Source organism: Aphis gossypii, unplaced genomic scaffold (genome assembly GCF_020184175.1).
Source record: "Aphis gossypii isolate Hap1 unplaced genomic scaffold, ASM2018417v2 Contig00434, whole genome shotgun sequence".
Taxonomy (NCBI): Eukaryota; Metazoa; Arthropoda; class Insecta; order Hemiptera; family Aphididae; genus Aphis; species Aphis gossypii.
In genome coordinates, this window is record NW_026083104.1 from 218463 (window position 1) to 246376 (window position 27914).

The following is a 27914-nucleotide window of genomic DNA, read 5'->3' on the forward strand; positions in this document are numbered from 1 at the left end:
CAATTCCTCTAATGCATTCAGACATATAATTAAGTATAGAAAATTGCGACAATGTATATTCACTGTAAATATTTATACACAACATAGGTACACACTTTTAAAATATTGTATTTTAAAATTCACAAATTTGTCATTATTTTTTAGTATATTAATGATATTAATCATGTTGTTTTCAGGAATTTTACTATCGTAGAATTTAATGATGGACTTCAAATTGTTAGTAAAAATTGGAAAAAGAATAATGATATCTTTTATCCCGATGGCATAACTAACAAAAACAAATACTATAAATTAGTTTCAAAAGTGGTTTCTCCAGACTACCAACCAGAAAAATGTAAATGGTTACTACACTCTATTAAAAAAATCCATGGTTCTGATGGTTAATATTGTTTTTTGACATTAATTTATATTATATCTGAGGGTCAAAAAAAATACAACAGTTTTTCTAACCATAACCCGGCAATGTGAAATAATATTTTTATATATTGTTAGTATGACTTAATGACTAACCTAACCAAAATCATTTATATGATTCCTTAATTTTCCTTGCAGATGAAAAATATGGAGTAACATGCTACTTTTTTTAGTCTGCCATAAGGCATATTAATGATCTTATGTTTTTCCCAAATGAAAGAAATTGTATTAATTGCTTTTGAGCCACTTTAACTAAAAATTCTTTAATTTTATAAAAAAAATTTAATTAATTGTTCATAAAAAAGATATGTAGATTTTGGTATATAATTGAATAATATAGGTAATAATTCTTAATAAACGCTTATCTTTTGTGATGAATGGTTTTGCAGATGTATTTGAAAAAGGTGTAAAAAAATTACAAATTGCAGAAAACTACAGTGATGTAAATACTGATACTGATGTAAATAATGCCAAAAGTCAACGTCGTGTGAGGGCAAAAAAAAAGTATGATTCTGACTCAAATACTGAATCTCAGTCACAACTTAATGATTTTACAAAAGTGTCATCTTCAAAGCGATTGAAGTATCCTGATCCTCCTAAACCCATCAGTACGAATAATTATTATTTTATTAATTTATATTGTATTTTTCAATTTATAATGATATTACTAATAAGTAATAACTATACTAAAATATATTATTATATTTGCATTAGTTAAACATTTGAAATTATACAACTATGAAACTTAAATTCTTATGTTTCAGCATCATCAAATACATTTAAAATGAAAACTCCTTACCAGAATATGAAATGTAATAACTTTTTTATTTTATTTAATATAGAAAGTTTATAATTACCTATATGTTAAATTTTAGTATTGGGCTTGCATTATTTGATCCTAACATGTGTCTAACACATGCTCACTTTATTTATTTTATTATTTACTAAAATTTTAATATACATTATACCAAGTGGTACCTTCAAAATCTAATAGTTCAAAAAATCCATGCAATAACTTTGAAATAACTCCAACATTTGACAACCCTGCTACATCAACTCAACGCACGATGACAAAATGTAAATAATTGCAACTTCGATTTTACTTATTATATATAATAATAATTAATATTGCCCAATATATTATAAACACATTTTATTTTAGCACCAGATATGTTTGACGACCTAGGTTTATTGAACCTTAGTAGAATTTCTAATTCAAATGAACTCAACAACAGTAATTTTTTTATTATAATTTTTGTTGTTTAATAGTTTTATAATATTATTACTATTACAATAATTTATGTATTTAAGTTCCAGATTTAACCAATGATCATTTAGATGATAGTTTACTCTCCAATTTAAGCATGGAATTAAGTAAAATTGATTCACTATTTCCAACACAATCCATACAGAAGATTTCTAATCAGCATACCACTATAAAAAGTGATTTATTATAACTATTGTGACCTAAATGTTTTTATGATTGTAATGATATAACATTATTGTAATATTAAGGTTTATGCACAAGTACACATTGACATACAGTTTTTGTCGGAGTTTTTGTAGTTCTTGTTCCTATGAATCTTATATATATATATATAAACAGAATTATGATATCTCCATTATTTTACAATTTTATTGTAGGTTCAGATGTAATGAATAGTGAAACAAATTATAATCTTGATTTTGATAATGTATTATAGAAGAATAAAACATTTTTATCAAAAAACAAACATCAAGAATTGATTGAAACTAGCAGTCAATGTAAACGTATGTTTTATAAATTATAACAATAATAACACTGTATTACAGTATATAAGTATATTGTTCGAATCTTTTATGAATCAGCCACTGAAAATCATGTTAAACCTGCTATTCAAAGCTGGTTTAAACACGCACCTGACCGTTTAACTACTACACAGCACAAAAACCATGTATCCACCAACATTGGTTAAAATATATTCAACTATTGATGAACTGTGAATTTATCACATTTTAAACAGCCATTGATTTAATTATTTTTTATATTTTATTTCTTCTTATAAAAAAAAAAAACTAAAGTAAACTTAAATAGTAGGTGTAAAATAGGGATTCTAGATCTCCTCCCCCTTAAATTTTACATGTAAAAGCATAGGCTCCTCTGTATAGGCAACAACTACACAGCTCCTCCCAAACTTGTATTAATTACTCAATATAGGCAACCTGCAACACGCATAAACCCAACACCAACACCAGATCCTACACGTAACCGGCATATATTTTATACCTTCTCCTTCAAACCCCCTACCTTTTAAAAAAAAATAATGTATATAATATTCTGATTTTGACTAAATATGACACCTGACCATCAAATATTTTTCCCCTTCCCAATCAATTATATTTCTTCCCCTTTTATTTACACAAACACACACACACACACATATTTACACCTATTTATATAGGTAAATTACATTTATTTTAAATTTTATATTGTTATATTAATATTTTAAATTTTTTATCAGGTTTTGCAGTGCTGGAAATTTCCAAGTATTTAATGTATGACTATCACTATAACGTAATGCAGAAACATTATGATGATAAAATTGAGCTCATGTATACAGATACAGGTAAATTATTATTATTAGTACTTTTATTAATTTATTATTTTAGTTTCATTGGTATAATTTTATTAATTTAATTTATTATTTTAGATTCATTGGTATACTATATTCAAACTGATGATTTTTACAATGATCTGTTGAACAATCCCAACTTGTTGAATCGAATGGACACTGCAAATCTACCCCGTGATCACCCGTGTTACATTGCTGAGAGAAAGAAGATTCCTGGGCTATTTTCTGATGAAACCGATGGACGTATTATGAGAGAGTTTTGTGCTCTCCGTGCAAAGTCCTACGCTTACATTTTAGAAGATAAGGAGAAAATCAAAGCAAAAGGAATCCGTGGACATGTTGTTAGAAACCATATGACCTTTCAAGATCATAAACGGTGTTTGTTTGGTGATACCAGTTTTAAGGACTTTGCAAGGAGAGCACAAAACTCTCTCATAATACGTCCATCGGTTTCATCAGAAAATAGCCCAGGAATCTTCTTAATAATAATTATAATATAGGAAAACAAAAAAATAAATAAAAGAAATAACAACAAATGTATTCCTTTAATGGTTCCTTTACCAAAGGAAAATTAATATAATAATAAAAAAACAACTAGCGAAAGGAGAACTTTCGTTGCACATCTCGCAAGAAAAGTCAACAGGAAAGTATTTACTTATACTTTTAAATATTAGATATAAAATAACTGTCAAGACAGATGCGGTCTGCGTAGGCGACGGACGGAGACGTATCGTAACGCGCGGTTAAAAACAGACAAGCGCCGCCGTCGCTCTCGGCGGTCGTCACCCACGTCGCGGGAACTTCGGGGCTCATCGCCGACTCAAAAACTGGTTCGATTAATCGCTCGGGCGTCCCGATTGATTATCGAACGAGTGGTGATACCTGGGCAAGGAGGTCTAGCGGGTGAGATCGCGGTATTCGTGCGACACGACCGCTGGAGGAGGGGCCTGACAAGCATCCTCGTCCACGGTCGGGGTCTCCCCCCGGGGAATAGTGTCCACCGGGGTTTCCGACTGCCGCTCTTGTATCGGGGGCTGCGTCCGTGGTGGAACGCTTGGCGGCCGGGCCCGCGGTTGGACAGCCGTCGGCTGCGTCCGTGGTCGGGCGGTTAGCGGCTGTGTCTGCGGTCGGGCGGTTGGCGGCTGTGCCCGTGGTTGGGCAGTTGACGGCTGTGGCCGCGGCTGGACTGTCGGTGGCTTCCGGCGTTGTTGCTGGCTGGGACGTCTGTGCACCGGTGTTAGGGCACTGGCCAGCGCTGGTCTCTGTGATGCGCGTGCCGGTGGTGGTTGGCGTGCCGGTCGCGGTTGTGGCTTCGCCGTTGTCGCCTCCCGGACCGTCCGCTGTGTGTGGTGGATTGGCCCCGGTATGGGCCGATGGTCCGTCGGTGCCGGTGGACTCGCCGGTGCAGTCCTCGCGTGCTCACGCCACCCGTGCTCATACGCCACCCACAGACGAGGGTCGGCCCGCAGCTCCACCGTGTCCACGTCGCCGATCTGCTGGACCGATAGTCCCTGCGGTGCGTCCGGAGGGAACTCTGCTCCCAGCCCGATCAGCGGCGCCCTGGTCTGCCACACCAAGTCCTCCAAACTCGACCGCATATAGCCTCGGCTCGGCCGACACCAGCTGTCCCGGCCCGCCAGAGGTTCCTCACCTTCGCGTGACATCTATACGGGGATAGTATTAAAACATAAAAACAATAATCGAGGTTAGTGGTGTTACCACCACGCAGGTTCCGATGAGCTACCGTAATACCACCTTTTTTTTTTTTTTTGTTTTCACACGACTTGGCCGATTGCGGAACGAGCATCACTTCGTGTATGCGGGTTTCAAACTGGAGACGTGCACTTTGCGCGGCGGGTTCTGATCTGTCTAGAAAACCCCTTTCCCCAAACCCCGCGTGGAAACCCTGATCGGCTTTGGAGAGTGGGTGTGCCTTAACGAAAGCCTGGTCCCCGGCGGCAAACGCTCGCTGGTTCTCCTTCGATTTCTTGGCAACCGTAATGATGTCCTATGTTGCCGGAACCCGTGGCGTACTATCGGACTTCACGATTAGTGCCCAATCTCCTGGACTTTTGGTTTCGTGTCCAAACACCGAAAATGATGGTGAAACGCCGGTCCTTTCGTTCTAGCATATGTGGCAAGCTGCCACGTAGCGCCGAGTAGACTCCCGTACCGACTTCCAATAAAACCTATTTGTTATCGCCCTATATGTCTCTTTCCATCCCGGATGTCCTTCCAGGACGTGGTCGTGATAGCGCCACAGGATATACTCCTGTTTGTCAACGGGTACCACCATCATGTACTTTATCGTATTATCCGAAATATTCCATACTTTCCTTTTCTTAAGGAGACCCTCCTCATAAATCAAATTATCGAATTTTTTAAGTCGATTTAGTCGCGTGTTGCACGCCGGACTATCTGACGTAAAGTTGGACACAATCTCTTGGATCTTGGGGTCCTCACCCTGCCAATCAATTAATGTCTGAAGGGAGATGGGACTCCAGTTACTCGAGTTTGGTGAATATGATAAATCTGTTCTGGTTCTCTACTTCCGACCACTATGTTACTCGTTGGAAAACCAACCAAATTTTCCTCCAACGCGTCCTCGTTCAACGTAGGACCGTCTGTCGGAAAACTCATTCTGTACTCCGGGAACATGTCGAATAACGAAGTCTAGTGTTCCTAACTGCAGCGCCCACCGGGTTAGTTTACTGTTCTTATCGTTCGCCCGGTGTAGCCACGTCAGCGCCGAATTTTCGGTATACAATTCTAAGGTACGAGATTCCAGAAATGGTCTAAATTTATCAATCGCCCAAATTAACCCTAAGCACTCACGCTCTACCGCAGCGTACTTGCGTTGTTTTTCGCTTAACTTTTTACTGACATAGGCAATAATTTTCCTTTCCAGGTCACTACCTTGTTGAAATAAAATTGCGCCGACCCCTATCTCCGATGCGTCCGTTTGTAAACAGAATGGTTTCGAAAAATCGGTGGGGAGGGTTAATTTTGGGGAGTCGTATAACTTTTGTCTAATGATATCAAAAGATTCCTGCTCGACTTTAGACCAACGCCATCTGACACCCTTTTTAAGTAAATTAGTTAGGGGATTAATTATGTCGGCGTAATTGTGTACAAACTGATTATACCAGTTGCACACGCCCAAAAACTTTCGTAACGTCCGTACGTTTTTGGGTAAAGGATGGTTTAAGATTGCCTCTAACTTTTCAGGTTGTTTGTCAATGCCATCCGCATCGACGATATGTCCTAAGAATGAAATTTGGGTCTGCCCAAAATTACACTTTTTTGGCTGACAAGTTAAACCACTCCTATGTAGTCTCTCCACTACTTTTTCCATGTGTATGAGGTGTTCTTCGAGATCGTATGAATAAACAACGATGTCGTCTAGATACATCTCTACAAAGTCACCTATCAGCCCCTTCAGTACCTCACCCATCAGGCGTACGAAAGTCGCCGGGGAGTTTTTTAGACCAAACGGAAGTACTCTAAACTGAAATAATCCCCTTTGAGTTCGGAAAGCTGTATACTTTCGGGCCTCAGGTTTTAAAGAAAGTTGCCAATATCCGGATTTGAGATCTAACGTAGTAAATACACGTGCACCTTTTCATGGAGATTCCCCATTGGTTGCGCGTCCGAGATAGTCGCGTCGTTCAGTCGTCTGTAATCTACACACAGACGAAACCACCCATCTTTCTTTTTTGCGAGTACCACTGGTGACGACCAGGGTGAAATACTCGGCTCTACCAACCCCTGCTCCTCCATTTCCCGCACCATGTCATTAATATAATGTTGTTTTTCTGGTGGATATGGATAAGGAAGCAGTGCCACCGATGACGGATTATTTAGTTGAATGTCATGTTCAATTAATTAAGTCCTGCCTATACTTCCACTAAAAACGTTTGCATACTTGGTCAGTATTTTTTTTATTCTCTGTACGTACTCGGGTTCACCCGTAAATAGTACTTCAGAAAAATCGGGAAGGTGGGTCGGTGGGGGGTTTCCTTTTTTCCAGCACACGGATGCGCGTTGTCTAGAGCTCATATAAATCGTATACGTCGTATAATCCAACTGAGGGGGCCGAAGTATAATATTAATAACATACGAGCTCGGACACCTAACTTTTATTTTACGCCGCTAACACCTAGGTCTAAAAAATATATTATAGAGGACGAACTGGGTGTGTAGTGGTGTAATAGCTCGAACAGTAGTGGTCGGGATCGCCTAGCAATTACTGTCGGCTATGTAGTCATTGTTGTGGATTATGTGTATTTGTGTATTAATGTGTGTATGTATGTGGTGTGTGTACAATAAAACAATAATAATAAAATGGTAACACGGTTTTTGGTAAATAAGTTGCTGTTGCTGTATAATACACAATAATAATAATAACACGAATATATAAAAAATCACAGCAACACAAATGTAAAAATTATGATAATAAATAAATAAATAATAATATTAGTTCACGGCTCTTATAGCCAGCAGTATAAAATAATATAATTAGCGCACGGCTCTTATAGCCAGTAGTATAGAATAAAATAAATAATAAAATAATAATGTACAACCCTTATGACTGAACAGAATAAATTACAATAATATTATAGGCAGCTGTTTAAGCTGTTAGCTCGTGTGAACTTAAGTATAAAATATAAAAAAAATACGTGGCCCTTATGGCTCAACAGATTCAATATAAAATAAATAACAACAAAAAAAAATAATAAAAACTTACAGTTGTGGAGCGCAGTCTAGCTAGCTGGTCCTGTGCTAAAATAATATAAAATAATACACAATAATATAATAATAATGAGTAACGATTCACACACGTAAAATCTGCACAATAATATAATAATAACAGTGGCGTGGCGAGACAGTTTTTTTTGAGCCACGGCTCCGTTGATTTTTGGGGGTGGTGGTACCGTGGTGGTAGTGGAGATTTGTAAAATGTATTACTTATTTGCTTCTAAATAATTATGAACTTGAGAATTGAGATATCAGCAAGTTTTTCATAATAATATAGAACAAGAATACAGATAAAATTGTTATATTGGTAGTAACTATCACGGCGTAATAAATACATAAAGCAATGGTTTATAAATATAACAAATCGTTATCGGCAGACGTAAATTCCCATTTCCCCGAAACGACTTGTATCCGCAACCCGCACAGTCAGTTATTACTGTTATTAGTTATTAGTGTTATTACTTCTTATTGCTGCAATAGTGCAATATGGACTTGGATAATAGTCACTGGTCAGTGGAATATTCAATATTCATTTTTTAATTTATTTGCGTTCAACATTTTCAATTGTCATCATTTAAAAATGAATTCACTGTGTCCCACTTGTAATAAAAAGAGGGATTCTATGAATAGCACCAACTGGACTCGCCATAAAGAATCTTGTCAAAAAAAAAAGGCAGTAAAAAGAACTGTTTCTAGTATTTCTGACTATTTTAAACGTACACAATGTGAAGGAAAATTTCAAAAATTTAAACAATCACGTAAGTAGCTGTATGTCATAGAAGTTATTAAAACTTAATTTATGAGCATTTTTTTTATTTTTTAATGCATCACTGGTTATTTAAATTAATTATTCGTGATCTTACATATTTTTATAGAAATTGTGGTTAATGAGACTAAACAAAATGATGTAATTACTGATTTGGACATACCTGGTACTAGTGGTACATCAGATAAACAGTGTATTTTACCAGCTGGTGAGTAACTATTAAAAAATAAAATACCTACATTGGCTACATTTTAGGGGTTTAGAAAATATGGTAGTTTTTAATTTCTATATTTTATTGAAATGGGGACAAAAAATTCTAAAATATAAATCATTAAAGCAGTATTAATATTTCAAATTTGGTTTTCTTTGGCATTCATTAAACATTAAACTATTTGAATTTACTATTTTATTGAATTACAATGATTGACAAAATTTAGTTAAATAATATTGACATTAGATATTTAATTTAATAATAATTGAGTTAATTAATCATCAATTAATAATTGTAATCTTTTAGTATTTTTTTATTTTTTAAACTGCACTTAATTGCTTGTTATTTAAATTCATTATTCGTGATCATACATATTTTTATAGAAATTGTGGTTAATGAGACTAAACAAAATGATGTAATTACTGATTTGGACATACCTGGTACTAGTGGTACATCAGATAAACAGTGTATTTTACCAGCTGGTGAGTAATCATGTTTCTCATTTAAGTTTTAATTTGCATTTTTTCTAATTTATTATTTGTAATATTTACCTAATATAATATAATATAATATAAGTTAAATTCTTTGTTTATTATTAGAATATAATACCTTTTAATCCATTCATTTTTTTTTCTAATGTTTAGAAAAGACATTAAGTCTAGAACAATTTCATAATGATCCTGCTATGATGAACTCAAACGTATCAAATGAACTTTTTGTTCATTATGCATCTCTAGAGCCATGCCAACCTTCCAAATCTCAATTAAGTGGTAGTAAATTTCCTACAAAACAGCAAGGTGATCGTTTAAGGTCATTTCATGAAAAATATTATTTCAAAGAAATTTCACCTGAAAATTTTGTGAAACGTAATTGGCTATCATATTCTCCTACAACTGATTGCATATTTTGTATAGTTTGTAAACTGTTTGGATTACCAAATGGAAAACAAGATCAATTTTCAAAACTTGGAACAAATGACTGGAGACATATTTCATTTAAAATCAAAGCACATGAATCTGCTCCAGAGCACTTACAGTCAGAAATACGTCGAGTTATGTTTACAAGTCAACTAAGGGTTGATGTGCAGCTATTATCTGTATCAAATTCGCAGATTGCAGAAAATAGAGAAATTGTTAAAATCATTTTTGAAGCTTTGTTGTACCTAGCTCGACAAAATAATGCTTTTCGAGGTCATGATGAACATTGGAGTTCATCTAATCAAGGCAACTTTCTTGAACTAGTTAAACTTTTAGGTAAATATAATCCTTTGCTCTCTGCTCATTTATCCAAAATTCAAAGTGTACAAAAAAACAGATTAACATTTTTATCAAATGTCAGTCAAATTAATATGTTAAGCGTTATGGGTGAAATGGTACGAGAAGAGATTTTGAAGAGAGTTAAACAAGCTGGTGTATTTTCAATAATTATTGACACAACTACTGATGTCTCAAACTTGGAACAATTTTCACTAGTCCTACGTTTTATTAATGAAGAAGGTCAAACTGAAGAGAGGCTTATTGCTATGAAAGTAGCTCATGATTCCACAGGATTAGGAATGTTCAATGTTTTTAGTGATATCTGTATTAAATATAATATCGATTGGGAAACAAATCTATGTGCTCAATCTTATGATGGAGCTGCATCCATGCAGGGAAAATATTCTGGTGTTCGATCTTATGTTCAAGAAAAAAACCCAAATGCTATATACATTTGGTGTTTTGCGCATGTTTTAAATTTAGTTGTTGTCGATACTTGTGATAAATGTTTGAGTGTTAGAAATTTCTTTGGAGAAGTCCAAAGTTTGATCTCATACATGAGAGCAAGAAAACGAACAGCCATATTCTTAGAGCAACAAACTAAATGCTATCCTTCGGAAAGACCATGTAGAATAAAGAACTTCTCTACCACTCGTTGGACTTTGCATGACCGTGCATTATCAGTAATAAGTAAAAAATACTTGGCCTTTCTAAAAACATTAGAAGAGTTAATTAACTCAACAGATAGAGAAACCTCTTCAACTGCATCAAATCTTTACAGAATAATGACTTCATTCCAATTTATTTTGAATTTATTTTTATTAGAAAATATCTTTTCTCATACTACTCCATTATCGATTTATTTGCAATCTTCATCTATTGATTTCATCCAAGCAATCACTATGGTAGATGTTTGTGCTAAAAAGTTATCTGATTTAAGAAATCAACAGAGCTTTAACAATTTAATCATAAAAACAAAATCATTTGTTAATGAAATTGGATTAGTTGAATGTGAGTTGCCAAGTATACGTAGCCGCCGTAGGAAACTGTTGGCTGGAGAAGTTGTTTCTGATGAAGTTATAATAAATCCTTATGACCAATTTAAAATTGAAGTTTATTATGTAATATTGGATAAAATAAATACTTCTATTATTAGCAGATTTGATGGTGCTCGAGGTATATTGTCTAATTTGTCGTTATTAACTTTTGATAGATTAAAGGCAACTGGTGAGGGAACAGAAATTTCCGACGATCATTTTATTGCACTTAAGAATTGGATTCCTAGTCTAAATCTTGATGATTTAAAAATGGAATATTCTATATTTGCAAGAAGTTTTATTAAATTATATAATGGTATGAATTTATCTAACATTAAATCAAATAATGAACTAATTATTGAAAGTGAAAATGAAATTAACTCTGATTCTGACTCTTCAAATAAATTAGACAATGAAGAAGAAATTAATAAAAAACTATCTGCAACAGAAATACTTAAAATTCTTTGTTCTAATAACTTAGTTGTGGCTTTCCCAAATCTCTTTTTATCATATAAATATTTATGCACTATTCCTACAACATCTGCTTCAAGTGAGAGATCGTTCTCGAAGGTAAAATTAATTAAAACTCGACTTAGATCCACAATGATGCAAAATAGACTTGAAAGTCTCATGTTATTATCATGTGAAAAAGATATAGTTTTAAATCCAGAAGAAATTTTAAACAAATATGCTTTTACATCTTCATTGTTACAAAAAGAATTATTGTTTAAATAATAATATAACATAATATTAATTTTTTTATCTGCATACTTTCATGTCTTCATGGTATTATTTTATTTATTATTATTATATTATTATATTTTCAATCAATTGTTATTTATGTATTATGTGGAAAGTATACACACTTAAATGTTATATACTAAGAGTTTATATATTTGTTTGTTTTTTCTTATAATAGTTTAATGATAGTCTATTATAGTTTCTAAATGTTAATTTTTATAAGGTATATTTACAATGTTACAAATTTAGTTTAAAACAAAATTTATATAAACAGTATTGCAGTACTTTTTATTTTTTAGAAAAATGCAAATTTGTACATAATAAAAATGAATTTTTTTTACCATATTTGTATGTTTCACACATGGTAGTTGTTGCGAGCGAAGCGAGCAATTTTAGTATACATCTTGTTGTGAATTGGTGGGTGGGTGGATAGATAAAATATATTTGGCTCCTATCATTAAAATTGCTCACCACGCCACTGAATAATAATGCCCTTATGGCTCACTATAATAAAAGGATAATGCAATTAATAATAATATAATAATACGCTGTGGCGATTAGCGCCCACGCAATGTGATATAAAGTATAAGTAATATATAAAAAAGGAGGTATACGTGGCGATTGGCGCCAGCGGCGATCACAACAATTTTTATAAAAAAAATACGATTTTATTGGTACAATATTAATAATTGCGGCGGACTATCTCACACGACGGACGGAGAAAGACAAAAATTGCGGCGGCCGTGTCAAGTAATATCCGCGTAGACGGCGACGTGCGATAACATTTAATCTACATATTATATAACTCACAAGACACATTCAATACGAAAATAAAACAATACAAAATTAATAAGGTGCTATGTGTGTGTGTGACCAGCTGTCCTCTGTGCCCAGTGATAGTGCTAATTAAAATATATCGATAATATTATTATATTGAGGCGGCAACACCAACGATACTTGATTTTGAACTAGAAAGTCATGACCTAATAATACATCACTGAACAAATCATTTAGTACGGCCGCTCTAAAAATGAATTCCAAATTCGAAATTTTAGTCTCAAACGAAGCTTCACCGCTCGTATTCGTTGTGCGACCGTCTGCTAACCTCATCACCGCAGTGGTCCTTGAACAGTACGTGCCATATCTTTCTACTACCCAGGGCTTCACGTAAGACTTTACAGCCTGAGAGTTTAGTAACGCAGTCACGTAACCACTCGAAAATTCTAATTCAACCGTGGGTGTTGGTGTGTCACTCATACAATGTCCCGATGGAACGGTTGTTGTATTTTGATTAATAGACATTTTCGTAACTAAATCCGAATTCATAGATTTCGACGGCGTGAATTTTCTACTATCAGAACCAAATAGACTGGAAACTGGTGGTCCGGTGGACAATTGTTCCCAAAATTGCTCAGGACACAATATATTCACCCCCGAATAACCCACTCCAAGTGGTGTGACGTTGGTAGGCGTGTACATAGAAAAGGTTTTAACCCCTATGTCGGACACAGTATCGGCCGTAATGTCAGTGAAATTACTATCAGATCCGATCTTGCGTTCCTCCGACGGAAAAATGTTTACAGGCGCAATGTCCTGGTCCACACTAGAAATGTTTTCAAAATCGCAAATTTCTATTGAAAATTCCCTCCCTTTGTCCTCCCTCTTCCTACATGGTGTATATGTTCCTTGGTCAGCTCCTATCCAGTCGCGAGTTTGGGATAGAAGTTCAGCGTAATTTTCTATTTGAAATATTGCGCGTTTCTACCGATGAATTATCTTGGTCAGATTTATTCGGAATAGCGGAACTTAATTGAAAAACGTTTCTTTCGAGTTTGGGGCTGCCAGGATTTATTTTTGGGACGACTTGTCGGACTTTCGGTCGGCTCGTCGGTCGTTTCCCGATTTTTTTTCCTTATTTAAAAATCGTTCGCGTAATGCGGACCCCCGCACTCACAACACACCACCCCCTTCATAGGTGGGTGGTAGTCCTTGGGTCCTCCCGAAGGTTTAACTACCAATTGCGACCTCTTCGCTGCAGTTTGGTCCGGAACGGCGGTAACCGACCGCCGCGGTCCGTCCAATTGTTTTGCCACCCGTCGGAGATCACGGAACGTGTGCGGGTTCGCGAGTTGAACAAGTGAGATAAACTCATCACGAGAGAGACTACCCACGATTTCCACGATATCTGGTTCCGGAAGTTGTAGCTCAATACGCCTAGCCAAATTATATTTGTAAATACAAAAATCTGTTGGGGATTGGTCTGGTCGTTGACGCACTGACATTAACTCCGCCATCAACTGCGACCGAATAGTTTAGCGGTGGTGCATCACCATTCGATAGCCGCGAATTTACCCGCGAACTATTGTTCGAACCGCAATTATCGGCCGCGCCTGACAGTCTGTCACATACAACAAATAGTTTTCGCAACGCTAGACATCGTGGTTTTGTTATTGTTGATAACCACAAAATAAACAACGACGCTATCACACACACGACCCGACTGAAATGAAGTCATTGGGATTTGTGCCATGTGTACCATCAAAACAGATGGTTTTGTATCCATAACGCTTCAAAGTTTGCTCTTGATTATGGTCCATGTACCCTAATGCAAAATCATTTTTTTTTTAATGTGGGAAACTCTTCATCTAAAACTCCTTCAGCTTTGTAAAAAAGAATCGAATTTTTATTTTTTATTGTAAAACTGGCTATATTTTTAGAATCATCTTTGTACAGTGCTGGAAAAGGTTCATTCAGATTATACTGTTTGGAAATATTTGCTACATCATGGTAATTCAATAAATCAATACGACTGCACATATCTTCACCGTTTCGCTGGGTTGATTCATATTGTCCTAACAAAACTTTAAGTGGTACACCTAGGGACAACTTATTGGCAATGGCTAATTTCTCGTTGGGATTTAAACTTGTATGTGGTAGCTCTCTTTTATCACACTCATGTCCCAGGTGTGTTTTTTGATACATTACTGAACATAAACCGCCAGAATTGAATTTCCTCAATGTAAGAAGTGTGGGACAAATACCATTCAATTTTTTTTAACCTATTAATTTTGGAATTATTTTTGGCGCGCTTTTTAAACGTTTTTCACCTGAACGATGACATACATATTTTGTGACAGTACATTTTTTGGTTTTTCACCACACAGCCATAGAAAATTGAAAGTATGATTTTTGTTCTACATCAATTTTCCATCTTTCAAATTCTTTTATATTTTGGAACTGTAAATGTTCATATTGGAACACAATTCTGTGGTCGTTTTGGTAATGTTCGTTAATAAGTTTTCTATTGTCAAAATCTTGTTCGCACAAGAGGCATTTAAAATGTTTAACCTACAAAAAGATTATGTAAAATAAATGCGAATTATAATAATAACTATATGTTGTATAAAATATTACCTTAGGACAATCAGTAGTCGTGTAATTAAAGCAACTTTTACTGAGATGCTTTGATAAATCATTCTTTCGGGTATATTTCCTTGAACAATGAGCACATTCCTATAGAATTAAAAAAATACCATAATGATATGATGTTTTTCAATGTTGAATAGATTATAAATATTTAATAAGTATTTTTAAATATAAGTAAATGTGACATATTATGACCACTAAATACTATACACTATAACAGCGGTTCTCAAACTGTGCTTCGCAGAGCCCTAGGACTCCGCGGGCACATTGGTATTTCAAATTTTTGGGGCTCCGTGAATTTTTTTTAGCATCTCAAAGCTCCGCGAAAAAAAAAGTTTGAAAACCGCTGCGCACTATAATATTATTCTATGTCCACTTACAAAATAATCTCGGTCCAATAAGTGTTTAATTTTTATGTGACGTCTTAAAGTGCCTTTCCGCAAAAACTTTTTGTTACAATCATGAATAGATAGGTATTGCATTATAAATTTTGTATACAATGTATACATACAAAAGAATCTCGTTCACACTTATGCAGAATTTCTATATGTCGTATTAAGATATCTTTACGATTGAACTTTCGATTACATTCATTGCATTCCTACAAATTTAAAACGAATAAAGTTATATGAGAGTTATATGAGTTATATATACAAGAAGTTATAACTCTAAAATGCTTACGAATTTATTGTCAACATTATTTTGTTGATGCTGTGTCAATTGATGCCGGCTTAAATTATATTTTTGTCACGCCTGCACCGAAAGTTTGGTTTTCGACCACGGTTGAAGCGTTCGAAAGCGTCCTTTTTCCGTCCAGCGGGTGGTAAAGTGGAAATCCCCAAAGTGCTGGCGGCCGGGCGCGTAGGTATCCCCTGCACAACCAGAAACTAAAATGTACACCTACCACGGTTCTTACAAAACATAAACTTTTGGTTACATCTTAAATGTATAGTAACCTCCTTGCATGACGCATAAACATTTAAACATATTTAATTTGCACTGTTCCTATATAAGTGCGTCGAACGATGCGTTAGTAATAGTCTATAATTGTTGCATAGATCCCTGCATAACCTTTTTCATGAACGCAGGGTCGTGACAAAAAATAGTATGTGTGGCTCACTTCCCGCCCTTGCCACACAATATACTATTTTGTTAAAATTTGCATTACAATGTTCGCAAATAAAAGTCATATTTAAAAATTCAAAATAAAAAATTAGTATTATAGATATAGGTAGGTATACTTATAATTTTAAAAATTGTATGATATTATGGACGATTATACACTAGCAACAAAATAAATATCTGTACACGTTTTAAAATACTACAATAATATAAAAATGAATAGGTTGATCGTTTATACAATACAAGGTGGTAATAAAGATAATTGATATTATAGATACGATTCTACAACACGGAAATTCCTGTCCATGTACATAATTAAAGTTCAATATATATAAATATATATTATATTATATCAGGGGTGGCCAGCGAGAAGAGACTAGCGAGCCAAGGTATTAATAAATATGGAAGAGCCAAAATGTAAAAAAAAAAAAAGGTCATATTATTATATAATACATAAATTCATTTCTGCTTCCAATGTTGAAACTGTGGCTCTTACAAAAAACAAAAAATTGGAAAGAGGAAAAGTAGCACTTCAAAAAAGAATTTTTGATAAAAACAATTTTTGATTAACTTTGACATTTACAATGTTTTATTTAATATGACTCACTATGGTGAATTAATTTACCTACATATTTTTATTTTCATATATTTAATAAGAATAATTTTTACATTTTTTATATTCATTTTAAATTTGGGATGATTATTTAATTATTATTATTATTAACTTTTACATTTATAATTTTTAATTTAATATGACTCACTATGGTGAATTAATTTACCTACATATTTTTATTTTAATATATTTAATAAGAATATTTTTACATTTTTTATATTCATTTTTAATTTGGGATGATTATTTAATTGTTTAATTATTTAATTAACAATGGTGAATTAATTTACCTACTTAATTATTATTAATAAATATTATTGTTATTGTTATCATCCTTGGATTATTTGCATATGTCAAAAAATTAAAAATAATATGTATAAAATTCAATATTCAATTTTAATATATTAATTATAATATTTAAATTTACGCGGTAATTTGAATGCTATCAGTGCGTATGATAATATCAAAACAGTGGCTCCGCAACACTAATACTCGCCACCGAAATTGAGGCATTAGTTGGCTCGTGACTGAAATTAGGTACGATAACCGATACCCGATAACGACGGTGGACGTGATTCTAGCGCTATGCTTATCGCGTGAGCCGAACTGTAGAGACGACTGGTTATCACCGGCCTAAAGTCTACTTGTCCGAGAACTGCTCGAAGTACCGCGTACGCGTGACGGGGAAATGAGTTAATTAGATGCGAATAAACGATATCGTTCGGTTTTTTTTTTATTTTCAAAATTAAATTAATTTTATTAAAAAAAGTCTAGATTGTAAAATCTGTTGAAGTATACTGAATATACTGTATCGATGAGTCTCTTATATATGTAACCACTTCTACTCCTCCTCTTAAGTCTAAAATAATCAGTTCAGCTAAAACACTAACTAGAATAAAATTTGGAAAGGTTTTGTAACATGTGACCTAGGTACGTCTTTTCATAATCAAAAAAATAGAATTTAATAACAAGTGTGATTTGTATCTAAAAGAATGTAATTGACTTCTACATTTCAATGTCAGATTTGAAAGGTTATATAAAATTTAGCAAGGTACGTAAATTTAGCAAGGTAAGATTAAAATTATGTATTTAAATAATTGATCATAGTAAACATGAAATAGAAACTTATAGTCAAATTTCCTGTTTACCATGACACGTACGTATATTTTGGGGGACTACGCCCAAATAGTTTAATATAAAAGCGGTTGTGGTAGTATTAAGAATTAGACATAGTTAAGCCTCACTCACGCATAGACCGATGGCATTGTTCTATACTTAACAACACATCGGGCTTGCTTTTATTATATACATTGTCTCAGTGAATAAATAACTTTTAATTCAAACAAATTGTTTATTAACTTCAAACTTCCTACACTCTCTGAAGAAGACATACGACAAAGTGGACTTCGTCGTTAAATCGTGCTGAGCCATCTTCACCAAGACCGGCTCACTACAACTAGAAGCCAGTATATTTTTTTCAAGCATCTCCACGCTAACAGAATTGTAAGTACTTATTAATACTATTACTTTACTACTATTAACTAGCTTTAAATTAAATATTTACTATTATCATGTAGAATTTAAGTTTTATTATTTGAATCGGTGGACTATTATAATTTTCCACTATAAAAAATGATTCCATTTAATAATGGTTTAGGAAATGGTATTTTGTATAATTTGCACCACAAATAGGTTCATTTAAATACATATGTAATTTGTATCAAAAATATAACATGTATTTGCGTTACATAAATAAATTAATTTTAGTACCTATTTTTTTTTTTACACCACGTCAGAAAACGAAATGAATTATGTAATTTGTACCAGCCCTAAAATTGAGTATAGTACGAGACATTTTGAATAGTACGAAAAGATTAGTGTGTAGTTCAACATTCATAATAATAATAATATGTATAGTTTTATATCTTCACATTTAAAAAAAAAAAAAATAAATAAATAAATATTTTAATAGTTTTTTTCCAAACCACATATACACAGATACATCGTAAACAATATTTTGTGTTGTTACGTCTTATACACTTAACTATAGTTATTATTATTTTTGTTATAATCAGCTTAGTTGTAGTAAATGTGCGGTATATACACGGAATATATTCTGTGGTATATATATACATATATATATATATATATATAAACAAAAATAGTTACTAGCTTTTTCTCGTTTCTTACAGAGTTAAGTTGATATAAATAGTTATAAATTATGTTTTATTTTTTTTAAAAAAATAGTATAGTATACTTAACAAGAATTCACTTATTTAATATATATGTTACCGGAGTAGATGAAAATTCAGGAATTGTCGGTATATCCTAGTCATTGATGACAATGGCTGGAAAGATTAGGAAATGTTAGATATTTCGTAGTTTTATCAACATTTCCGTATTATATTAGGCAATGTTACAAATCCGAATCGAAAAAAATATCGACACCGCGCTTTATCGGTGATCGATCTGATTATGGAACATAGCTATGTATATTATTACTTATTAGTTATTATAGTATATAATATGGTAAATCCTGTTTTATGTTATCGTTTTTATAGCTTATAACTTATAATAAAATTGACTATACAAAACTATCGTAGCTGGTATCGTTATGGTCACATCCCAAAAGTGACTGTACAGTGTACAGTACTGTTTGTGCATTGAAGTAACGTGTAATAACATTGTTCTTTTTTCAACAATCTCCTTAAAAATGGATTTAAATGAAATGCGCATAAAATTTGATAACGCAATTCTATTATTAATTGAATCGAAACGTAATAACAACAACTTTTTTTTGAATAATGAAGAATATTGTGACGAATCGAAGAAATAAAAAAATCTAAAATTACACTATCTACGGCTGGAGTAAAAAAGTGTACGAAAGACTATAGGAATGTTCGTAAGTACGATATTTTTGTTATCAACGGCAAAGATCGTCTTATTAAAACTATAACTAATGCGTCAGAGGGTGTGCGTTATTATGTAAAAAATGAAGAGTTGTTTGATATAATTCATTCCACACATACAGCAATCGGTCACGGAGGCCGAGACCGAATGATGGCTGAACTTAAATTAAAATACGCAAATGTGACAAAGGAAACAATAATGGTTTATTTAAGTCTATGTTCTGATTGCCATAAAAAATCTTCAAATCCAAAAAGAGGGCTTGTATCAAAACCTATTTTACATTCGGCATACAACTCACGTGCTCAACTGGATTTAATAGATATGCAATCACAGAGCGTAAATGATTTTCGATTTATAATGAATTACCAAGACCACCTAACAAAGTTCGTTGTTTTAAACCATTAAAAACAAAACGTACGGAAGAAGTTGCACATAATTTATTAGATATTTATACAACATTTGGAGCACCAGCCATACTGCACTCAGACAATGGAAGAGAGTTTGTTGATAATACTATAAACGAACTTCATGCTATGTGGGGTGATGTAAAAATTGTTCATGGGAAACCTCGACATAGTCAGAGCCAGGGCTCTGTGGAACGCGCCAATCGAGATGTGGAGGATATGTTGGCTACATGGATGGCCGAGAACAAAAGTAGTGATTGGCCGTCTGGATTAAAATTTATACAGTTCCGAAAAAATCGCGCTTTTCATTCAGGTAAGAATTATTTAAATAATTATATTTCTTATAATATTATATTATTTTATTTAATTAATTGAAAAAATACAAGGTGATTTTTTGTATCAAGCAACACTCATTATTTCCAAAAGTATTCGTGTTTTTGAAAATATGTTTTTTACATAGTTTCTAATTGTTAAAAAAAAACGTTTTTATAAAAAAATATTTTTTAATATTTTTTATCCTTATAATTTTTAAGTTTTTTACTTTTTTGAATGACAACATAGATTTTTAATTTCATATTCCAAAGCGGAAGTATTTACATCGATTAGTTTTTGAGTTATAGTAAAATAAAAAATTCGATTTTGACGAAAACTGGTTTTGCGTAAAAATTCCCGTTTTTCCGTCATTTTTTTTTTTTGTTTTTCTCGATTTTTTTGAAAACTGTTGGAAAATGTTAACTTTTTACCTGTATAATGCACCAAGGATATTCACTTTTACATCGGAAATCATCCCCATAGTTTGAAATTGGAGCATTATTTCGACTAGTTATGCTGTACACAGACAAAAAAAAAAAAAAAAAACATACATCATTGTAAAATCAATACATTCTTCACTCCGTTCAGAATCTAAAATCGAATTTTGGGTGAGTAGTTTATGAGTTATACTTATTCAAAGTTTAGACAAGTGGAGTAGTGGACAAACATTTTGCGGGGTAACTATTATTCTATTTAATTATTCTGCTTTGGAATATGAAATTAAAAATCTATGTTGTCATTCAAAAAAGTAAAAAACTTAAAAAATTATAAGGATAAAAAATATTTAAAAATATAATTTTTTTATAAAAACGTTGTTTTTTAACAATTAGAAACTATGTAAAAAAAATTTTCAAAAACATGAATACTTTTGGAAATAATGAGTGTTGTTTGATAAAAAAATCACCCTGTATAATTACTTTTATACATTTAATAAGATAACATTTTTAGGTATTGGAAGATCACCGTATGAGGCAATGTTTGGGTGTTCAGCTCGATTAGGCGTAGCGTCAATAGGTTTACCTATGGATGAAATAGACTGCCTACAATCTGAAGAAGATATTGAGAATATTTTACAAGTTTGTGAAGCTCAGAATGACCATCTCGGTTCAGATTCATTGGATTCTGAACAATGTCATACTACTCATACTTCACAAGTTGAAGAAACGGACCAGGAACTGGAAATAACTCAGAACTTAGTATGAAACAATAAAATTAATGTCTACTATAGTGTATATTTTTTTTTTAATATAAATAATTTTATAGTTAATCAACGACAGCAGAAAATTCAACACGAACGAGCATTATCTGTTAAATGTTTAGTGAAACAAGCGAAAAAAATGGTAAAAACATCTAATTCAAAATACCCGGAACTTGAAGTAGGAACATCTGTGCGTATCTCTATTCCTGATGTTGACCGAGCTCGTGGCTCTCCACGAAATGTATTGGCAGTTATAACTGATGTGAATGATAATTTATATAAATTATGTAAGCACTAAGCATAAATGGTATAATTATTTTAAACAACTTAATATAATTTAATATTTTATTAAATAATTTTTTTTTTACTATTTATTATTATTATTTTAATTGGTACAGAAAATGGATTTCTGAAACATAAGTATACCAGGATAGAAATCAATCCATGTAAGGAGAAGCTTCTAGATCTTGAAACGGTTGTAAGTAAATTGAAAGAGGGAGGAGAAATAACTCTCCGTGAAGCAGCTGCCTTTAACAGCATTTCTGGATCCCAAGGTTTTACGAGATGCCACTGTAAAACACAGTGTAAGATCAATAGATGTGCTTGTCGTGCATCTTCTAGATTATGTAATTCTAAGTGTCATAGCAGTTTACCGTGTAACAATAAAGATTAAGTTTATGATTTATAATAAATAGGTAATAAGTATTATAATTTATAATATATTATTATTATTATTATTATTATAAAGATTAAGAATTTAAGATTATGATTTATCCTAAATAGCTAATAAATAATATAATATATTATTCGATTTTCAACTTAATTTTTAATGTTATCATCAATGCCTTCTTTCATTAGGAATTGTCATAAATGACTAGTTATTGACGTTAATTCCTTACTAAATCAGTTAATCAGTTATTGACTAGTCATTGTCAACACTGACTGAATGTCATCTTTTCCGGTAACATATATTATATAGTTTGTTTTACTTATACATTTATTTATAATTAAAGTATGATTGATTTTATATGTTTTATAAATTATTAATAAACAAAAATTTACTTATATATATACATTTTATTATAATTATAATTTTAATAAGGCGAACAATGTTACAAATTATAATTTTAGTAGGTACAGATTAGATAATGCCCCTTTTTAAAATTTTATTTGGTGTGAATTATAAACTTGAAAAGTGGTGCAAATTAAAAAAAAAATACATTTTTTTTTTTAGATGTGGTGTAAATGAGATATAGTTTTTACATTACCTTTTTTATATTTAAAATAAAAAAATAAACGAATAAATATTTACCTATAATTTCAGTTTTTTTTTTTTAAAAAATGGAATCTCCTCAAATCATATATATCCAATATTTAATAGAAGAATTACATTTGAAAGCTTTAAAAAACGAAAAAAGTGTTGATCAAGATGAAGAAAGAAAAAAACTAGATACCTATAAGAGTTTTAAATAAAAAGATTCATGGTTTATATAAACAAAAAATAATAAACCTAATTGAAATAGACAAGTTAAGAAATGAAAAAAGAAACATTTTAGACGATTATAATTTTTTCTTATTATATTGGTCTACAATGTAATAGACGTTTACTTTATCGTTCCTCAATTTTGAATACCGTCAAATGGTGTTAATTGGGGCACTTTAAAATTGTTATTGTAAATAACTTAAAAACTGTTTAAGTTTGATAATTCCATGTGGTAACAAAAAATCTGGGTCTTACTTTATTTCATAAAAATATTGTTAGGTTTAATTTTTTCTTAAAGTCTTTCATATTTTATTTTCAATATTTTTGCTTGCCCCAATTTGTACCATAAAAGTTTAACTTGGGGCAGACATATGATTTTCATATAAAAACCAAGTTTTCTTCTTTAAGACTAACTTGGGGCAAAAAAACACTTTTTTTAAGAGATTCCTTGCATTTTTTTACATAAGAAAAACATTTTGCATTTGTTTTTAAGAGAATGTACACTAATTAGAAAATTAGAAATAAAATTAAAAAAAAAAAAACAAGTAAATTATAGTTTTATATATTTCACATAAATTATATTTTTATAGTTGAAAACAAAACAATATTATTACAAATTAGGAACCTAGGTATGTAGGTAATAAGTTATGACTAGCTTATATCAGTCTACTAGATACTTTGCATTTTTTTTTTTTTTTTGAAACAATGTACACTAATTAAAAATAAATTTAAACAAAAGAAAAAACAATTAAATTATAGATTTATATATTTTACATAAATTATATTTTTAGTTGAAAACAAAACAATATCATATTATTATTATAACAAACTAGGAACCTAGGTATGGATGTAATACATTATAACTTAGTTTATATCAGTCTATTATTAAATCAGAATAGGTACTTATTTTAAATTATAATATTAATTAACATATTTTAACAATGAGAATAACAATAATCAGTCTTGATTTTATGGTAACAATGTGTTGAACATGTACTTTCCTCTCTTTTCATGAATAATATGTAACTTCTTGACAATATTTTCAGCTGTAACTTCCATTATATCTTCAACGTCTGGATAAATAAATGTACTTTTAGATCCTTTATATCCTCTCATAAAACTGCATATAAAAATTAATCCTTTAATACTTTTTGTTATTGCTTTTATTTGGCACACAAAATGTTTGAAAGTAGATTTTTTAGTATTTTTGTCATAAAGATATTTTACTTGAATAAAATCATTTACTTTCAAACTCAAAGTTATATCTTCAATATTATCTTCTTTTTCTAAATTTATAACTTGTGTTCCACTAGAACTTGGTAACTGGTCATCAGGAGGAACTATGATTAAAATAGGGTTATTTTGTTCACTAACATTCTCTGCATCACTATCAGGTTGAATTACATTATCACAGTCAAAAATTACTTCAATATCACCATCTATATCTTCGTGTTCTACATTTGTTTCAACTAATTCAGCCACACTTCTACCTGGTGGTACTGTCAATCTTTTTTTTTTTATTCTTAAACTGGTTTCATTTGAACGTTTATTTTCTAAATGTTCCTCAAAAGATTCTAACCAAGAATTGCCACTACTAGTTGTTCTCTGAGGGATACGTTTCAATACATTTTGAGGGTTAAATGGTACTATTCCACATGCTTCAAATCCTGCTTTTAAATTATTTCCAGCATTATCTCCTAATTCTTTCATAACTTTATTTAGTAGCCTAGGAAACTGATTTTTTTGTAATACACCTTTGTTGTTATCTTTCCATAAGTCAAGTTGCTGTTTCCATTTATACTTTAATGGTCTGAAAAAAGCTACATCCAATGGTTGACATAAGTGTGTACTATTGGGAGGCAATAAAACAAATGAGATGTTATTACTTTGACATGTTTCAATGACTCTCTTAGATATATGACTAGCAAGATTATCACCAATCATAACTTTCTTTTGGTCTTTAAATCTCCTAAAATATGGAATAACTACAGACAAAAACCAGTCTTCAAATATTGTTGTATCAAACCAACCACTTTTAGAACGATTATAGCGCGTTCCTTTTGGTCCATCTAAAGTCCATGAATCATAAAGGTGGTCTGCTTTATATACAACATATATAGGTAGTACTATACCTGAAGCTGTTCCACTGAACATAACTGATGTGCTGGATTTTGATGTGTCTTTTATGCACTCAGCATGCTTAACACCACGACGCACAATAACTTTTTTCCGACCTGGATCGTCAGTCATGTTAGTTTCATCATAATTAATTATAAGTTCTGGATTGACTCCTTCAAGTGTTTTTTCAAGTTCATTGAAATACTGTTCTAAAGTATCATAACAAACAGCAACTCTTGCTCGTTTAACATTTTCAGATAAGCGGACTGTTAAGTTATTTTTATGTCTAGACAAAAATGCTCTGATCCAATCAGGACCTGGTATATTATCTTTGAATCTAGTCTCTACACGGCCATTAGCGTCGAAATATGATTATACAACTAGAGAAATGTCATGTGAGGTTAATGGAAATCCCCATTTACTAGCTACAATAAGTCCTTTAACTAAATCCTGTTCTTCATCATAGTTCAAAACACAGGGTCTTCCAACTGGTAATAAATTTTGATCATGTCGTTTGCGGTGAATTGTAGATTTTGAAATGCCAAACTCTTCAGCTGCTTGACGTTCAGTCATTTGATGAGATTTTACAAGAAGTACTGCTCTTTGAAGTGTTTCTTCATCATATGTTTTATATGGTCTAGCTCCAATTTTTTTTTTCGTCCAACCATTTCTTTAAAAGAAAAAGTTAAAATTCATAATTTTATAAAAAAAAAATCATTAGGTAGACAACTTAATATAATCAAGCCAATCATATTATAGTATACTAATATAATTCAAATTAAACATTGGTACAAACAACTAGGTATAGATGCATGTCAATCTAATTTTATTAGGTATGTACAATCTACTAAGTTTTATCATTGTGTAACATGGACATCCTTGCCCCAACTTACACATATATCACTAAAACTTAAATAACTGAATATATTTTAGACTTATAATTGTAATGAATATTAAAATATAACAAATACATAAATTGGAAACTTATTTTTATTTGTCACATCACTCTAGAAACAATATTTTTTCTCATTTATACAATACTATTGAGATATGTCAAATGCTTAACAAAATACACTTATTTTATTATATATATTAAATATACTTACTAATAATTTTTGATCTTCAGTTTAAGTTGTTTCTGAAGAAAATTTTTCGAAAAAAATATTTAAAATAATGTGATAACGCTATCACTTGATATCATGGCCTTATGGCGCGAAAAATAAAAACATATGATTTTGGTCCAAGTTGTACCACTGCCCCAAGTATGACCATTTGACGGTAATCAACTAGAAGATTTAAAAAATAAATTTGTTCAAATAAATCTATTTTTTTTTTTTAACCTAATTAATCTATTTTCCATTTTTTCTTTTTTATACGCCTACTTGTATAGAAGTATTAGTTTGTTCACAATAGCTTTTCCAAAACATAAAAAAAATGTTTTTTTTTAGAAAATGGATTTCCATATCTCAATTGAAATTCATCGATTGGATGAAGAAATCGATGATAATGATGAGAAGGAAGTACAGAGTAAACATGAACAAAGAAAAACCATAATTTTAATCAAAAGAAAATTAAAATATTAAGATATGAAAAATACTTAGTTAAAACACTTTTACAAGATATAAAAAATAAAAATCTTAAAAGAGAATATAATAAATTTGAGAAATGAAATATTACTTGTTAATAAATATTATGATTTGTATGGTTATGTTAGATTTCGAAAACAGACGTTAGCTTATCATCTGCATAGCGATTATTGTACTTTATTGGAAGATCTAAATTTATTAACAGAATCTTTTTGTTTGAATCTAAAATGAATTTTTTTTAAAAAAACTAAGTACTCATTGTTTATTTAAGAATATTATTATTATTATTTTTTTTAAAATGTAAAACAAAAAAACATACATTTATATATAAATAGGCTTGCCATTCGTCCCGGTTTGACCGGGACAGTCCCGGTGTCCCGGCCGGTCATTCATTTTGTCCCGGTTAATGGAAGCCTAGAGAAAATATATTGAATATTGCATTATTTAATAATAAATGATGGGTTGGCGAGAATAACGTGTTATGTAGAATCAGAAAATTCCCAGAATATTTTTATTGTACACAATCATTAGAAACCGGCGATTTGTAGATAAGATAACTATTTTAGTTGTACATTTATAATTTATAATTTCTGATCGTATTATATTATCTAAATTTTATCTACATGGTTACAGGTTTATTTTTCATTCTATACCTACGATTAGCCTTTACTATTGAGCCATTAGGTAGTTATATAAAATATAAATCCAATTTCATTATTATCTTTGTCAGTCTTATTCGTGATTGCGCGTGTAAGACGTAAATGTCTGTGCGGTTATATTTTTTCGTTGAAATTTATTTACAAAGATGCCTAAAAGATCGTGTACTTTTAATAATGAATTACAAAATGAATATCCGTTTTTAAAAAAAGTATTTAATCAAGTTGACCGAGTAAAATGTTCTTGTGGTTCCGAATTTTCAGTATCTCACGGAGGGCGTGCTGATATAAAAG

General features: G+C 31.7%; 4 protein-coding genes and 1 pseudogene across 4 annotated transcripts; 3 read left to right on the forward strand and 2 right to left on the reverse strand.

The window, feature by feature from the left end:
* Window positions 1-3922: 3922 nt before the first annotated feature.
* On the reverse strand, window positions 3923-4690 carry LOC126554142 (transcriptional regulatory protein AlgP-like). Its single transcript, XM_050209244.1, has one exon. The coding sequence runs from the start codon at window positions 4688-4690 to the stop codon at window positions 3923-3925; it is 768 nt and encodes a 255-aa protein (XP_050065201.1).
* A 3674-nt stretch (window positions 4691-8364) lies between these two features.
* On the forward strand, window positions 8365-10108 carry LOC126554144 (uncharacterized; annotated as a pseudogene).
* Window positions 10109-10121: 13 nt separating this feature from the next.
* Window positions 10122-11248, forward strand: LOC126554145 (zinc finger MYM-type protein 1-like). Its single transcript, XM_050209246.1, has 2 exons — window positions 10122-11093; window positions 11231-11248. Exons 1-2 carry the CDS (start codon window positions 10122-10124, stop codon window positions 11246-11248), a joined length of 990 nt encoding a protein of 329 aa, XP_050065203.1.
* Window positions 11249-20396: 9148 nt separating this feature from the next.
* Window positions 20397-21781, forward strand: LOC126554146 (KRAB-A domain-containing protein 2-like). The gene is made up of 2 exons (XM_050209247.1): window positions 20397-20580; window positions 21528-21781. Exons 1-2 carry the CDS (start codon window positions 20397-20399, stop codon window positions 21779-21781), a joined length of 438 nt encoding a protein of 145 aa, XP_050065204.1.
* Window positions 21782-24362: 2581 nt separating this feature from the next.
* LOC126554147 (uncharacterized) lies at window positions 24363-26530 on the reverse strand. The gene is made up of 3 exons (XM_050209248.1): window positions 26485-26530; window positions 24488-26048; window positions 24363-24380 (listed from the first exon to the last, which is right to left on the reverse strand). Exons 2-3 carry the CDS (start codon window positions 25508-25510, stop codon window positions 24363-24365), a joined length of 1041 nt encoding a protein of 346 aa, XP_050065205.1. The 5' UTR covers window positions 25511-26048; window positions 26485-26530.
* Window positions 26531-27914: the final 1384 nt, after the last annotated feature.

What these genes read in the sequence shown, in the direction of transcription:
- LOC126554146 (XM_050209247.1), top strand. Translation starts at nt 20,397, where the DNA reads ATGTGGGGTGATGTAAAAATTGTTCATGGGAAACCTCGACATAGTCAG. An exon ending in AAATCGCGCTTTTCATTCAG is followed by an intron (nt 20,581 to 21,527) that starts GTAAGAATTATT and finishes TAACATTTTTAG; the next exon opens with GTATTGGAAGATCACCGTAT.
- LOC126554147 (XM_050209248.1), bottom strand. Translation starts at nt 25,510, where the DNA reads ATGACTGACGATCCAGGTCGGAAAAAAGTTATTGTGCGTCGTGGTGTT.
- LOC126554145 (XM_050209246.1), top strand. Translation starts at nt 10,122, where the DNA reads ATGGGTGAAATGGTACGAGAAGAGATTTTGAAGAGAGTTAAACAAGCT.
- LOC126554142 (XM_050209244.1), bottom strand. Translation starts at nt 4,690, where the DNA reads ATGTCACGCGAAGGTGAGGAACCTCTGGCGGGCCGGGACAGCTGGTGT.